Source organism: Mesocricetus auratus, unplaced genomic scaffold, assembly GCF_017639785.1.
Source record: "Mesocricetus auratus isolate SY011 unplaced genomic scaffold, BCM_Maur_2.0 Super-Scaffold_100006, whole genome shotgun sequence".
In the NCBI taxonomy this organism is placed as follows: Eukaryota; Metazoa; Chordata; class Mammalia; order Rodentia; family Cricetidae; genus Mesocricetus; species Mesocricetus auratus.
In genome coordinates this window covers 52,747,099-52,763,842 of record NW_024429190.1, presented here as the reverse complement: position 1 = coordinate 52,763,842, position 16,744 = coordinate 52,747,099, and the positions used below count along the sequence as shown (strand labels likewise).

General features: G+C 42.2%; 1 protein-coding gene across 3 annotated transcripts in view; it reads left to right on the top strand.

Annotated features, from left to right (window-relative positions):
- Scfd2 (sec1 family domain containing 2) overlaps positions 1-16,744 on the top strand; it is a 341,734-nt gene that overhangs the window by 35,985 nt on the left and 289,005 nt on the right. For all 3 annotated transcript variants that reach the window (XM_040747205.1, XM_005080782.4, XM_021233387.2), the window contains exon 3: positions 8,536-8,663. In XM_040747205.1, the coding sequence (XP_040603139.1) occupies positions 8,536-8,663 (128 nt within the window). The remainder of the gene's footprint in view (positions 1-8,535; positions 8,664-16,744) is intronic.

Below are 16,744 nucleotides of genomic sequence, written 5' to 3'. Positions count from 1 at the left end.
GGACTTTAAAGGGATTCATGTTACAATGTATTGACTATATAACTTGGGCAAACTAACCCTTTTCCCCTGTGTTTTAAGCTTGAGGACAGTTTCAATAGACAAGCTGTCAGTCTCAGTAGCTGCTCAGAGGGGGAAGATGGCAGACGGGAAGGGGAAGGAAGCCATTGCATTTGAGCCTGGGGCATGGAAGTCAGCCTCATAACAGAAAAGCAGCCACATGGTGGGGAGGCCACAGTACCAGAAAAAGCATACCCAGGCTCTGGGCAGCATCCAAAAGGAAGAGAAAAGACAGAAAAAAAAAAAAGGAATAGTTATGCCTTTTGAGGCAGGGATCAGAGAGGCAGACAGTCCCAACAGAATCTTCTGGTGGCTTGGAGGGACTCCAATTAATCTTTCTAAAGAATCTGCTTCTTCAATTATGAAACGGGTTATGATACCCTGGAGAATTGTTATCAATGAGATAGTCATATTGCCTGTGACATAGTTCTCAATAAATGAAAATAGCATTATTCCTCTTAGAAATGTAACATCCCAGGGAGATAAAGTGAATTATTCAGAGACACAGATAGCTCATTGGTACTTGGAGTTTTAGAATTGTGTTCGAATGCTCCTTAAGCTATTTTTATTATACAAAGATATGATATATACAGGATATGGCTCAGTAGTAGAGTCCAGCTTTGCCTTCTAAGGTCAGAGGTTCCAATCCTCATCATTTAAAAATAATTACTAAAAACAGGATGTTAGATAAATGGTTTCACTTTGTCAGTTTTAGGAATCAGAAAATAACTAAAGGATACTTTTCCTGTATTTTTTAAGAATATAGCGAACATGTGATATTTTGTATTTTCATTTTAAAAATTATTATATATATGTAATTTGAAAATTCAGAAAGTTAAAAAATATTTCTCTGTATGTCATGTGTGAGAGTACAGTGCATATATCCATGGCATGCATGCAGAGATCAGAGGACAACACGAAGTGTCGGCCCTTACCTTCTACCTTGTGTTTGTCACTGTGTATACTAGGCTAGCTGGCCCACAGTCTTCTGTGGATTCTCTCGTCTCTACCTCCCACTGTGTGTGTGTGTGTGTGTGTGTGTGTGTGTGTGTGTGTGTGTGTGTGTGTGTGTGTATCTGGCTCCCATTCTTTTCATGGATTCACACTTTTGTGGCAGATGTTTACCTGGGATCAATCTCAATCTCCCCATCCTTAGAAAGTTGTTGGTTTTTTTTGGGGGGGTAGGGGGTGGGATGGGGGTATGTGTGCATTTACACAATAAAGTTGAAGTGGAAAATAATCAACAATGTGAAACAGCATGACTGTTAGTGACTAATGATGACTACAAGGGGAAATATGATATTATTTAAAACAAGCCAAAGAAAAATATAAAATCTTGAGACAGTTTTATTATCTTTATCTGTTTATGAAGCAATGGGAAGAAAAGAGTGTGAGAAGAGAGGAGTGGAATTCATTTGCCCTTCAAGCAAGGGATTTATTAGCCAGCAGACAGGCAGCACAGCACAGTGTAATGGGTCTGTGGCAGGGGAACTCCGGGGTCTCTGGGTAGGGGGCTGGTTTATGTGTGACACACATGTGACAGCAGTCAGACTGCCTCCTGCGTGGCGGTGGGGCATTTGGATATGTTCTTGTCTTACTCCCAGGCCTCTTTGCTCCGGGCCTGGTTACCTGGAGGGCCTGTGCTTTTTAAATGTCAGTCACTATGCATTCTTGTGTTCTGTCTTGTATGAAGCCCATGTGTCAATTTATTTTTATTTTTATTTTTATTTTTATTTTTTTTGGTTTGTCTCTCTTTGGAGGCTGTCCTGGAACTCACTTGGTAGTCCAGGCTGGTCTCGAACTCACAGAGATCCGCCTGCCTCTGCCTCCCGAGTGCTGGGATTAAAGGCGTGCGCCACCAACGCCCGGCCCATGTGTCAATTTAAAGGGGGACTAGTGGGTATTAAAGAAATTAAGGATTGGAATAAAACCCAACATAAACTATTGAGAATAACAAATGATCCTCTTTGATCAGTTGCTCACTGGTTTGTAAATTTGTTACCTGAACATGATCTCCACTTTTGCAGTTTCAGGCTGAGTGTACTTTAGTGACTTGGCTTCTCTGAGGCTCTTTAGATTGAGTTAGTGATCATGGCATTGAGCCTGAGGAAAGGCTCAAAGCAATATGTTTTATACATTCTTTATTTTTTTGTAGTTTAATGTATTTTAATATCAAACAGACAGGAACAGCACAGAAGACAGACAACATTAAAAACATGTACTTGCATGTAGGACAACTCAGTTAGAAAAGTATAGTGAATGGATGGAATCTACTGTATGATAAAAATGCTACAAACACCATTTAGTTGCCATCAACAAGAAATTTTTACTTATTTTTAAAAATTCTAAGTGGTGGTGTTGTCCAGAAAATTTTAACATGTTTATTTATAATTGTTATAAAGTTGAACTGTTGAAATGTGTTCACTGAAACATTTTGCTTGCATTAATGCTTTACATCTTGCATTTATATTACAAATTTACACACAAATGAAAATGGAAAAACTGCCAATACCTGATTTCTGTCCCCTATTTTTCCACTCGCAATCATATACTTAGGTACCTTCTGACCCCATGGAAAAAATATCTAACATTCAGAACTACTGGTAACAGGAAGAAGAGGAAAATTTTTTTTGAGAATGAAATGTTTCCCCTCATAGTTGGCTCTTAAGCACGTTCTCTGCGTATGCGGCGTGCTAGCTGGATATCTTTTGGCATAATTGTTACATGTTTGGCATGGATAGCACACAGGTTGGTATCTTCAAATAGGCCAACCAGATAGACCTCACTTGTCTCCTGCAAAGCACAACAACTGCACTCTGGAAGTGCAGATCTGTTTTGAAGTCCTGAGCAATTTCTCGCACCACATGCTAAAAGAAGAGCTTGCGAATCAGAAGTTCAGTGGATTTCTGATAGCGTCTGATTTCACAGAGTGCCACAGTACCAGGCCTGAAACGATGAGGTTTCTTCACCCCTCCAGTAGAGGGCGCACTCTTGCGAGCGGCTTTTGTAGCCAGTTGTTTCCCACCGGTGGATTTGCTGGCAGTTTACTTTGTATGAGTCATGGTATGGGCAACTCCTTACTTATCCCCCTTCTCCTTCTGCTCTAGCTCGGCAAGCAAGAGGCGGCGCTGGCGACGGCTGCGAACACAATTCTGTTTTATACATTCTAAAGTACTTTGAAAATAGACGGCTATGATAGTATCCGAAAATACCACTTTAAAGCTGTGTTTTATTTCTCTTTTAGAAATCCTTAAATTAAAGAGAGTTAAGTTTTAAAGTGTGTGTGTGTGTGTGTGTGTGTGTGTGTGTGTGTGTGTGTGTTAGGAGGTGCCCACAGAGGCTTTTGGGGCCTAGAGTTACAGACAGTTGTGAGCTGTCATTTAAGTGCTGGAACTAAACTTAGGGTCTTCTGTAAGAGCAACAAGTGCAATTAACTGATGAGCCATCTCTCCAGCTCCACAGAAATCTTACGTACTAATAGGGGTAAGAGCTGTTTCAGGATAGAGTTATTAAAAAGATGTTGATCAGCCATTCCTGTCCTTAAAAAAAAAAGACTGAGCAAGATCAAGTAGGTTTCAAAAGGACACAAAGGGCTTAGATTAGGTGTAAATAATGCCTACTAGCAATGTGCTTTATTTGAGATTGTAGTAGATCTCAAATGCTATGAGAATGTGCCTCAACTCTGTTGAGCACTACGCTAGAGATCATGTGTTACTTTCTGGCAATATTCTGTTTTCTTCCTGAAAAATCCGAGTGAGGTTGAGTTAAAAATTAATGAACACATGAGTTTTGGGGAGGATCTTTTAGGATAACCTAATGTCCAGGTCATATCATGGTTACTGTTGACTGTTCTTAGTTCTACAGCAAGAGACAACAACTGTGCAGCTTGTTGATGAAAGGAACTTGCATGAGTTTAAAGTTCTTAAGAAAGTGCAGAGAAAGCAGCTATAATTGTTAAAGACTCTTGCTAGTGGCCACTGTCTTATTTAGGGGTTCGATTCCTATGAAGAAACGCCATGACCATGACAGCTCTTATAAAGGAAAATGTTTAAATGGGGTGACTTACAGTTCAGAGGTTTAGTTGATTATCATAATGGTGGGACATGGTGGTGTGCAAGCAGACATGGTGTTAGAGGAGGAGCTGAGAGTTCTACACCTTGATACACAAGCAACAGGAAGTTAATTGGGCATAGCTAGAGCGTAGGAGACCTCAAAACCAACCCCCAGAGTGACACACTTCCTTCAAGAAAACCACACCTCCTAGGAATGCCACTCCCTATGAGCTTATGGGGACCAATAACATTCAAATTACTACATTCCACTCCCTGGCCCCCATAAGCTTGTAACAGTGTCATAATGAAAAATGCATTTAGTCCAACTTCAAAAGTCTCCATAGACTGTCCCAGTCTCAACAATGTTTAAAAGTTCAAAGTCTCTTGTGAGATTCAGGCAATCTCTTAACTGTAGTCCACTGTAAAATCAAAATAAAAAAGCAGATCACATACTTCCAACATATAATGACACAGGATATACACTACCTTTTCAAAACTTAGGGAAGGGAGTATAGTAAGGAAGGTCCAAAGCAAGACTGAAAACCGCTGGGCAAATACCAAACTCTGTATCTCCATATCTGATGAAAATGCTCTTCAGATTTCCAGTTACTTTCAGCTTTGTTAACTACAGCATACTTGTTTCTCTTGGTCTGGTTGCACTCCCTGTTAGGAGTTTTCCTCGGCAAGTATCCCACAATTCTGACAACTCCAGGATTTACCTTCACAGCTTCACTCAATGACCTCTCTAGACCTCCATTCAGGATACTTCTGACACATGCCTGGCTTTAGTCGTGGAGGGAGATTCATAACTTCTTTCTTCTATCCTTGACTCTAAAACCAGAGACCACGTAGCCCAAGTTGCCAAGTTCTACTACTTGCTGGGACTGGAACATGGCCCCCTTGTTCAATTACACTTTCTGTTTTTAATAGTTTTCTTCACTGCCTATGCTTGACTGTCCTGGAATTTACTCTGTAGACCAGACTGACCTCAAACTCAAGAGAACTGCCTGCCTCTGTTTCTGGAGTGCTGGGATTAAAGGCATGTACTACCACACCTGTCTCTTAAGTTTTTTTAAATTCCTTCTCACAAGTTGAAAACTTAACCTGGGTGGGATCTTGCCTGTGGTCACCACTCCCTTTATTACATTTCTTGATCTGTTTATCTTCTTGAACACAGGACTTTGCTTCATTCCACTTCCTGGTACTCCTTTTCTCCTCAAATTGTACATTTTGTATTTTTATTTGCTCAGCTTTATCCTCATTATATATATTCACTAGAGTGAACACTAATAACCATGTAATAGAGTCAGTACGAGGCTGTTTTAAGGTTTTCTCTGCCACTTGATGTCTATAACCATCCGGGAGCCTTCATCCAGTGACTGATGGAAGCAGAGGCAAACACCCACAGTTAAACACTGAACTGAACCCAAGGAACCCAGTGACACAGAGAGAGGAGCAATGAGCAAATTGGCAAAGAATGGGCTGGCAAAACCAGCAGAGACAGCTGATCTGAACAGGGGAGAGCTCTTGGACTCCAGACCAACAGCTGGGAGGCCAGCATGGGACTGATCGAGACCCCCTGAATGTGAGAGTCAGTGAGGAGGCCTGGGCAACCTATGGGGCCCTGGGCAGTGGATCAATGTTTATCCCTGGCATACAAACAGACATCGTGTGTCCATAACACAAACAGGGATACTCTCTCAGCCTGGACTCTTAGGGGAATGCCTGGACCCTGCCCTGAGTGAAATGACAGATTCTACATATCCTCTATGTGGAAGGAAATGGCGATAGGGTGGGAGGCTGGGGGGGGCATGGTGGAGGAGTGTGGGAGGAGGGGAGGGAGAGGGAACTGGGATTGACATGTAAAAGAAGATATTTAAAATTAAAATAATAATAATAATAATAATAATAAAAGATTTTTCTCTGCCAATGGAATTAATTCAGAACTCTTCACTTTATCCTCATGCAGACTTTTAGGATAACGGCAAAAAGGTGTCTCATTCTTCAAAATATCACATGACTGATCTCTGGGTCACATGCTAATACTCTTCTTCTCTGAAACCTCTTGAGCTCAAATCATATTCAGCACCACTGTCTTCCATGATCCTACTAGTATGACCCATTAAGCAGTACTTAAAGCATTCTACTGCTTTCCTATTCCAAAGTACCAAATTCCATATTACTCCAAACAAAAATGTGGTCTGGCCTAGCACAGCAATACCTAGTCTCTGGTACCAACTTCTGTCTATTGCTGTGAAGAGGCACTATAACTATGGCAACTATTAAAAAGGAAAACATTTTATTGGAGTACTACTCAGCAGGAAAAAAAACAATGGAATCTTGAAATTTGCAGATAAATGGATGGCACTAGAAGAAACCATCGCTAGTGAGGTAACCCAGTCACAAAAAGACAAACATGGTGTGTACTCACTCATATATGGATTTTAGACATGGATCAGGATAGTGCCAGTCTGCACTTCCATTGACAGAGAGTCTGGGAAACAGAAAAGAACCTAATAGAGATATGCATGGTACTCCAGAGAAGAGGAATGAGGCAAGATCTCCTGAACAGATTGGGAGCACAGCGAGAGGTGTGTGTGGGGGGAGTGGGAGCTGGGAAGAAGAGAGGGGGAGAAGAAGAAGATAGAGCAGATCATAGGGAAACAGGAAGGTTGAGTGGGGGTTAGAATAGGGGGAGAACAGGATGAGAAATACCATAATAGAGGGAATCATAGATTAGAAGAGAGATCTGGCACCACTGAGACCTCTAGTGATCTAAAGGGATGACACCAACTGGCAAGCTAAGCAATAGTAGAGAGACCACCTTAAATGCCCATTCCTGAACTGAACCCATGGAACCCAGTGACAGAGAGAGAGGAGCGACGAGCAAATTGGCAAAGAATGGGCTGGCAAAACCAGCAGAGACAGCTGATCTGAACAAGGGGGAGAGCTCTTGGACCCCAGACCGATATCTGGGAGGCCAGCATGGGACTGATCCAGACCCCCTGAGTGTGAGAGTCAGTGAGGAGGCCTAGATCAGTGTTTATCCCTGGCATACAAATAGACTTCATGTGTCCATAACACAAAGAGGGATACTCTCTCAGCCTGGACTCTTAAGGGAGTGCCTGGACCGTGCCCTGAGCGTAATGACAGACTCTGGATATCCCCTATGTGGAAGGAAGTGGGGATAGGGTGGGAAGCTGGGGGGGACAGTGGGGGGCGTGGGAGGAGGGGAGGGAGAGGGAACTGGGATTGACATGTGAAACAAGCTATTGAAAATTAAAGTAATAAAAAAAGTTAAAAAAAAAAGAGTCAAGTCCAGGCTCACAATGTCCCCTGTTCCTTCCATTTCTAGTTCCCAGAGCTCAAAATATTGGACATTATAGCCCACGTTGAGGTCAAGTCTTCCCTGCTCAGTTCACTGACCCTCTGGAAACATCCTCACAGATAATGAGAAATGTGCTTTCCTGCATTTCTATGTATCATTCAGTCCACCAAACTGTAGCCAAGATAACCATAAGAAGAATTATAGTTTTGAGTGTTTAAAGATGCTACTTCACTATGGAAAAGTTGTGATAATAAGAGTTCCTACTCTACTGAGAGGTTAGTGTCTGAGTTAGTGGGGCTTTAAGTGGAGAAAGGACAGAAGCCATCCTTGTTTCCTTTATATGGAGGCTTGAAGACGTTACTACAAATGTGTATACTTGGCTTTGTGGCAGTGGCCTTCCGGATAGAACACTGTGTTCATTTATAATGAGGACACAGCATGGCGGATGAGACAGAGAGCTACTGGGAAGTGAACCCAGATGATACCCTGCATAATGCAGGGCTTTGGGGCTGCTATCAACAGATAATTGTGAAGGCTTCCATAAGTACCATCCTTCCAACCAAAGGCCTGGAGTGGGATACTTCAGGGCCTGCTACTGAATGCAAGCCCTCATTCTTATTCAATAGGAACTCTGCCAATTAGGAAGTCTATTGAGAATCCAAAGAAGAAACCCCATTAAGGATTTCTCTGTGCTTCTCAGACAGTATGCTATCTCAAGTTGACACAGTGCTTGTAACTACTGATAAGTCATTTTTAGCTTTGCATTTAATTTTGGCTTATATGACATTCATGTTTGTTTAGCTAAAATTGCACTGTGAACCACTTTCAAGTGAAAAAAATCTTTAAAAAATATCTAGTATGTAATTTTCTCATATTTTCATGGAACAATGTAGCTTTTCTTCTCCCTAGGTCTTGGTTTTGTTGTCCCCTTAATTCCTCAATATTCTGCCTATTAAATGAATTACACGTCCTGTATTGAGTTAATACCAGTGGGAATGACTACATTAGTGCTTACAATGCGGGCGTTTTTCTTTTCCTCCAGTCCTTCCCATTTCCCAATAGGAATTTATTCTAAGCTGTTTTGTGCTTTCACTGTAGTGACACCTCAGCCAAGGCCCTCTGGGAAGCCTTACTGAACACCAAGCACAAAGAGGCGGTGATGGAAGTTCGGAGACATCTAGTGGAGGCAGCCAGCAGAGAAAACCTGCCCATCAGGATGAGCATGGGTAAGCCTCTCTGTCTACTCCTGGGGAGCCCAGGGCAGGAGACATCTAGTGGAAGCAGCCAGCCAGCAGAGAAACCCTGCCCATCAGGATGAGCATGGATAAGTCCCTCTGTCCACTCCTGGGGAGCCAGGGCAGGCTGAGGAAACTTCTCTAACCTTCTCCTGAAAGTTAGATAAAAGTATTGATTTTGCGCACTGTTGACAAAGAGAAGGAATTTGTGCACACTGTCCCCAGGCTCAGCGGTGACAGCTTCTCTAAATTTCAACTTGAAACTCCAGGAGAGTCTTTGAATACATGGACTGATTCTTTTCTTTCCTAGTTGACACAGAACTGTAAGAACTACTCTGAACCACTGTCAGCCTATTCTATTTTATACCTACTTTTCTTTTCCCTCTTATGATAGATGAACGTGCTCTCATCAATTTTGAATCAATGATTGAACTGTTAAACAAAATCAGCAATTGAATAGGCAGAGAGGCTATCCTGTCCCTCGTCCTGCTGATGGCTGAACCTTGTTCACCAAAGGAATACATTGCTCATTTTTTTTCTCATTTTGTCCCCCGTTCTGCTTTGATATTGGTCTTAGAAGAATATGGCTACCATCTTTTAATGATAGTTTCTCTCTTGTAGTGTGCTGCTCTCTGGCAGCTAGTAAGTATTAGTATGTTCTCAAGCATGAGAATGAGGGTTGGTCAGCTTGAGGGGATCCAGAGTCAACATGGAAACAGCCTCCAGCATGTCTATGAGGGAATCGCTAGGTTAAGGTCAATTTAATTGATGTGGGACAACCCATCCTAATGTTGGTGGTACCGTCCTGGGGCAGGAGGCCTAGAATGGATAGAAAGCAGCCTGAGGCTCAGCATTCACTGCTGTCTGTTTCCTGACTACAGAGTCACTGTGACCAGCCACTGTGGTGGATTGCACACTGAGACTGAGCCAAAATGATCCCTTCTTAAAATTATTTCTGTCAGGCATTTAGTGGTAGTGAATAAGGAACTAGCACAGTGCAAGAGTTGAAGTTTGTTCTTGATTAATTATTGTACAGACATTAAATTTCAAGATGAGATAGAACAAAAAAGTAGAAGAATAGAAGAATGTAAATGAAGCTAGGAAGAAACGAATTAGAGACCATGACATAAAAATACAATCATAACTTTTAGTGTGTTTGGTGACTGTAACTTCCAGAAATACAAGGATGACATGGAAAGTAAACGTAGTTGATGTTTACTGAGCACCTAAAAGATGTCTGGTCTTCTTAGCGTGTCATCCTATTGAATCATTACAGTACCTGTAGAAGTTAGCAAGCAATGGTTTTGTGTAACTATGGTTTTTCACACAAGGACCAAATATTCACCTTTAGTTTCTCCTTCTCTAAGAAGGAATAGGACTGGAATTCAGACTGGGATATCTGATGCAGAGAACATGCACTCTGTCCATAGGGTTCCCTAACTCCATGCAGACAATGCAGAACCTGTTTTGAGTAGAAGTTGCTGCTTTGAAACCATTCTAGTGTTCTTGCCTTCCTACCTTTCTGTCTTCCCTCTCCTCCCTGCTTCCTTTTATTCTCTCCCTTTTAACATATGTACTATGTGTGGTATGTATATGTGCATACATGGTTGGCTGTATATGAGTACATGTGTTTATAGATAGGTATGACCTGAAGTTGACATTGTTGGGTATCTTGCTCCATAAACTCCCACATTATTTACAAAGTCAGGTCATTCAGGAATCTCTTATCTCCACTTCTTGAGCATGGCAATTACCTGCCAGGTTTGATGTGGGTGCTAGGAATCCAAACTTGACTCTGTATGACTCCAATTCATCTAGTGGACACTCCCACCTGTCACCCCCAAATTGACTGGCCTTGAACAGAATCCATCTTCCTTAGCTTCCCCAGTGCTGGGATGCACCACCATACTGGACTCCTTGAATTGCTTTATATTTTTTATCAAGCCTGTTTGTGATACCAAGTGTGCTTTGTTTGGAATTCCTTACTCATAAGTATAGTGACACAAGAACTAATTCATATTGTGAACTAAGATGATCCAGAGTGCACAGACGATCTGATACTGTGTTTCAGTGATGAACCTGATGATATCAAAGAGCATAAATAAACTTTTAGAGTACAACACTGGACTCTTTAAAAATCAACAAACTTTACTGTTCTAAAGAGCTCTATGTTTGAAAAATAATCAAAGCCAGAAATTAAAAAAAAAACCCAAAACCCATGAGTAACTCCATGAAGAATTCAAATTTAAATGTTTGACTTTTTCCTATCAACTCCCCCCCACCCCTGAAAGATAAAATGCTTTTCTTTGTCCCAAAACTCCAGACAGTGGAGCAGGGGGTTGAGGGGAGAAAGAAACAGTCGATTGTTAGCAGGATCGGCTCATGCTTTATCCCCGTGCCAATTTCAGTCAGTTAAAGATAACACAGCATGGCTACCCACTTCTCCTGTGAGTCACTAGCCAGAATTTCTTGTGGGTCTCATTCCCATGTACAGATCCATAACCTCAAAAAGTAAGAAAAGAACTGGAAGTTTTAAATATTTGAAAACTGCCTGTCACCCAGCTTGTCACAAAACAGTCACATTCTGGTGTCTCAAATGGCTGGGATGTGGAAAGGAACAGTCAGGGCTTCAAAATGTACTCTAAACTCCTCAGGACCCCCCCGGCCCTCTGTTGTAAATTTAACTAAAGTCTGAATTTTCTGACTATAATCGAGGCTTCTGGTGCTTTCGAGACATTAAGCAGATTTTGATTCTAGACTGGAGATTCTCTTGTGTTTAAATTTATGAGGGTTTTCCTGCTGGAAACCTCAGATCTTCAATATGAAATCCCTCAGCACTCTGAGCGCCAATAGAAATAAACTTGGTTCTCTTAAATGATAAAAGTAATTGCTAAAACAAAGAAAAAACTCCATTTTACCATTGTATATCTAAACATCTGTCATCTTACTGAGAGTTCGTTATTAAATTGTCAGTTAAGTAGATACGTTCCAGAAAAGTAATTTTTAAAACACTGGAAAGGGAACTGTATTTTCCCACTGACTTTCATAAAAGGAAAAATGTATTCTGGAAGTAAAAAAAATAGCCCCCAAGAAATACATTATTTTCTACCCCAAAAGGCCAAGCAGAGGAGATAGGAATAGAAATCCCTAGCCCAGATTCTGCTCCATTCCCTGCGCACCTCTCTCTGGAGTTCCATTGAGCTGAGGGGCCTTCCCCGACTTGACCTTTTGCTCTCTGCAGAAGGGACATACTCTCTGGCGTTGGTCTGTGGCAGGAATACCCCATAAGAGCTGAAGTGAAACACTATTGGCCTTTCATTCAGCTAGGTATCTTGAAAGAGAGTTCTAGGCTTGAGACTTCTGTTTATTATTTCAGTGCTTTTTATTTTTAATAGAAGAAGGCACTTAGTTGGGAACTTGCTTGCAGTTTCAGAGGGTGAATCTATGATCATCATGGCTAGGCTCATGGAAGTAGACAGTCAGGCATATTTTAGTGTTTCTTCATCAAGTTCAGACTGGATCCTGATATCTTTGCACTGAAGTTTTCCTCAGACCACTAACTGTGAGGATGGTTTTCTCTGGCCTTATCCTTTGCAGCATCCCTTTCTGCTTTACGGACATCATGTTTTCTCTAACTTTAGTTTCTCCAGATTTTGAAGGTGAGTCACTCTTCTGTTGCCTTTAGCCCAATTTCAATTTACCCATAAAACTGGGGAAAAATGTCTGTTCTTGGAGTTTGAAAATGGAAGCTCTGAGCAGTGTGAGAGGACTCTGCTTCCTGGTTTTGGATTCCTTGGATTCACCATGGTTTGGCTGGGTACCAGCTGTGTTTTTGTTGCATTTATTACAAAGAATGTTGTAACTCTGTGTGTGTGTGTGTGTGTGTGTGTGTGAGAGAGAGAGAGAGAGAGAGATAGAGAAAGAGAAAGAGATAGAGAAATAGAGAGAGAGAGAGAGAGAGAGAGAAATAGAGAGAGAGAGAAAGAGAGAACGCTCAGGAGAATGGAAGAACAAAGGCCAAAAGGAAGAAAGAGAGGGTAGGCTAGTTTGTAAAAGGAGAAATTAAACACTAATTAAGACAAATACACTATGTAATATGACTAATTTACAAAAATATGAGAAAATCTAGGCATGCCCTAGGGCCACATATACTGATTAATTCTCACATTGTTTTTAGGTTTTACTTGTTCTAATTTTTGGAAAGAGCAGGAAAATTAACTTTTACTGAATAGCCATTGAATTTTTGCATAGTTTGGTTATGTAATGCTCTCAATAATCATGTGAATTTTCCATCCATTTTCACACCCATGTCACAGACCAGAAAAACTAAGACCTAGGAAGGTTGAGTTTCTTTTGCAGGATTCCTGTGCTGTTCTGTTATTGTCTCTCAGGTTAGGGCTGCTTTATGCTGCTGGTGCTGGGACTCTGCAGAGCACACTTCTCTTCTATCTGGCTCCCTGTCAGGCTATGTGAATAAGTGGTCCTGAGGGAGACTGTGGGACCAGCAGGCTTAGGAATGCTCCTTTCTCGGGGTGGGGGCAGGGTCTAAATTTCAACCCATGGGTCTCTTAAGCTTTGTTTTCTCCACCATGGTGTTGGCAACTGCATCTTCCTATTGCTACTCCCGTGATACCCTTAGGTTCCTCTTACTATTTTATTTAGCCAGTTAACAACTGTGTATGTTACATTTGTGTGTTTAAGTAGCTGATCTGCTTTCTGTCTACTGCAGCCTTCCTAATGCTATGACTTTTTAATATAGTCCCTCATTTGTGGTGATACCCAGCCATAAAATTATTTTCATTGCTACTTCATAACTGATTTTGCTACTGTTATGAATCATAATGTAAATATCTGAGATGCAACCCCTGTAAAAAGAGGGTCACGACCCATAGTTTGAGAACCATTGGTCTACTGGCTGGGCTGTGGCACTGTCACATAGAAAGCAAGTGAAGATACAAGCCTGGGCCTGCCTGACTTCCTGCTGAGTCTCTTTCTAGAGAGGAGTCCAGAGAGGGTATCATCCCTTCCACAGCAAAGCTCTCCAAGGATCCAGAGCCTTGAGAAGCTACCCAGACCTAAAGGTTACTATTCCTGAGCAGCTCTCTGCCTTCAGGTCCTGTGTGTACCCACATGCTTCCTGCTGTCTCCCTCTAGGCGCTGCCCTCAGTATGAGCGTTCTCTGAGGCCAGTTTCTGCTGTCTGCAGGTCATCTGACTGCGGCTCCTACTGCACCCATGTGCTCCCTGCTTTCTTCTGCTATCTGCCCTCCGGATGAGCCATCTGGGAGGCAGGTCTCTGCTGTCTGCTGTACTTTCTAGCCCTGCTTTCTCCCCTTGTCTGATTGCACCCTGGAGGCGGACCTCCATCCAGGGCTAGCTTCAGAGGCCCTCCTGCCTTTACCCTGTAGTCAGGTGCTACCTAGAGAGAGGTGTGTGCAGGTTAGAAAGTGAGGACACATAGAGTTAGGGTTGTTTGCCTGGCTTCTTTCTTGTCAGTGTGCAGTTCTTGTGTTCCTTCCCATTGTGGCTTTGACACCTCAGGGTTTTCTTTTCTTTCTTTTTTTTTGAGTTAACTATTTTTAAAAAAATTTAAATAGCTTGTTTTACATGCCAATCCCAGTTCCCTCTCCCTCCCCTCCTCCCGCACCCCCCCCACCTCCCCCCCATCCTCCCACCCTATTGCCAAATTCCTTCTGCATAGCAGATATCTAGAGTTTGTCATTTCTCTCAGGGTAGGGTCCAGGCACTTCCCTAAGAGTCCAGGCAGAGAGAGCAACCTTTTTGCGTTATGGACACACGATATCTGTTAGTATTCGAGGGATAAATACTGATCTATTGCTCAGGGCCCCATAGGTAGCCCAGGCCTCCTCATTGACTCTCACATTCAGGGGGTCTGGATCAGTCCCATGCTGGCCTCCCAGCTGTTGGTCTGGAGTCCAAGAGCTCTCCCCTGTTCAGATCAGCTGTCTCTGCTGGTTTTGCCAGCCCATTCTTTGCCAATTTGCTCTTCACTCCTCTCTCTCTGTTGCTGGGTTCCTTGGGTTCTGTTCAGTATTTAACTGTGGGTGTTTGCCTCTGCTTCCATCAGTCACTGGATGAAGGCTCCCAGATGGTTATAGACATCAAGTTCACTATCAGGAATGGGCATTCGAGGTGGTCTCTCCACTATTGCTTAGCTTTCCAATTGGTGTCATCCCTTTAGATCACTAGAGGTCACAATGGTGCCTGATCTGTCTTCTAACCTATGATTCCCTCTTCCCCCAATCTTACCCCCCCAGTCGACCTTCCTGTTCCTCCACGTCCTACTCTCTCATCTGCTTCTCCCCTTCTCTATTTCCCAGGTCCCCCCCCACCCCTTGCTGTGTTCCCCATCTGTTCAGAGGATCTTGCCTCATTTCTCTTCTCTTGGGTACCATGCATATCTTTTAGGTTCTTTCCTGTTTCCCAGTCTCTCTATCAGTGGAAGTGCAGACTGGCACTCTCCTGATCCATGTTTAAAATCCATATATGAGTGAGTACATACCATGTTTGTCTTTTTGTGACTGGGTTACCTCACTCAGGATGGTTTCTTCCAGTGCTATCCATTTACCTGCGAATTTCAAGATTCCATTGTTTGTTTCTGCTGAGTAATACTCCATTGTGTAAATGTACCACATTTTCTCTATCCACTGTTCAGTTGAGGGGCATCTAGGTTGCTTCCAGGTTCTGGCTATTACAAATAATGCTGCTATGAACATAGTGGAGCAGATGCCCTTGTTGTATGAATTTGCCTCCTTTGGATATATGCCTAAGAGTGGAATTGCTGGGTCTTGTGGTAGATTGATTCCCATTTTCCTGAGGAATCTCCATACTGCTTTCCAAAGTGGCTGTACGAGTTGGCACTCCCACCAGCAGTGGAGGAGTGTTCCCCTCTCTACATCCTCTCCAATATAAATTGTCTTCGGTGTTTTTGATTTTAGCCATTCTGACAGGAGTAAGATGGTATCTCAGAGTTGTTTTGATTTGCATTTCCCTGATGGCTAAAGATGTTGAGCACTTTCTTAAGTGTCTCTTGGCCATTTTAGCTTCCTCTATTGAGAATTCTCTGTTTAGTTCTGTACCCCACCTTTTGATTGGATCCTTTGGTGTTTTGGAGACTTGCTTCTTGAGTTCTTTGTAAATTTTGGAGATTAGCCCTCTGTCAGATGTGGGGTCAGTGAATATCTTTTCCCATTCTGTGGCCTGCCTTTCTGTCTTGTTGACTGTGTCCTTTGCCTTACAGAAGCTTTTTAGTTTCATGAGGTCCCATTTGTTAATTGTCGATCTCAGTGTCTGTGCCGCTGGTGTTATGTTCAAGAAGTGGTCTGTACCTACTCGTTGAAGAGTATCTCCCACTTTCTCTTCTAAAAATTCGAGTGTGGCTGTATTTATGTTGAGATCTTTGATCCATTTGGACTTAAGTTTTGTACAAGGTGATAAATATGGATCTATCTGCAGTCTTCTGCCTACCAGTACCCAGTTATGCCAGCACCATTTGTTGAAGATGTTTTCTTTTTGCCATTGTATAGTTTTAGCTACTTTGTCAAAAATCAGGTGTTCATAGGTGTGTGGGTTAAAATCAGGGTTTTCAAGTTCCTTTATTTTATAGGGTTGTTTTGGCTATCCTGGGCCTTTTGTTTTTCCATATAAAGTTGATTAATGTTCTTTCCAGGTCTGTGAAGAATTGTGCCAGAATTTTGATAGGGATTGCATTGAATCTGTAGACTGCTTTTGGCAAGATTTTTATTATGTTGATCCTACCAATCCAAGAACATGGGAGATCTTTCCATTTTCTGGTACCCTCTTTGATTTCTTTCTTTAAAGACTCAAAGTTCTTGATATACAGGTCTTTCACTTCCTTGGTTAACATTATCCCCAGATATTTGATGCTATTTATGGCTATTGTAAAGGGTGAGGTTTCTCTGATTTCTTACTCAGTCACTTCATCATCTGTATATAATAGGGCCACTGATTTTTTTTGAGTTTACCTTGTATCCTGCCACTTTGCTGAAGGTGTTTATCAGCTCTAGGGGGGTTCCCTTGCAGAGTTTTTTG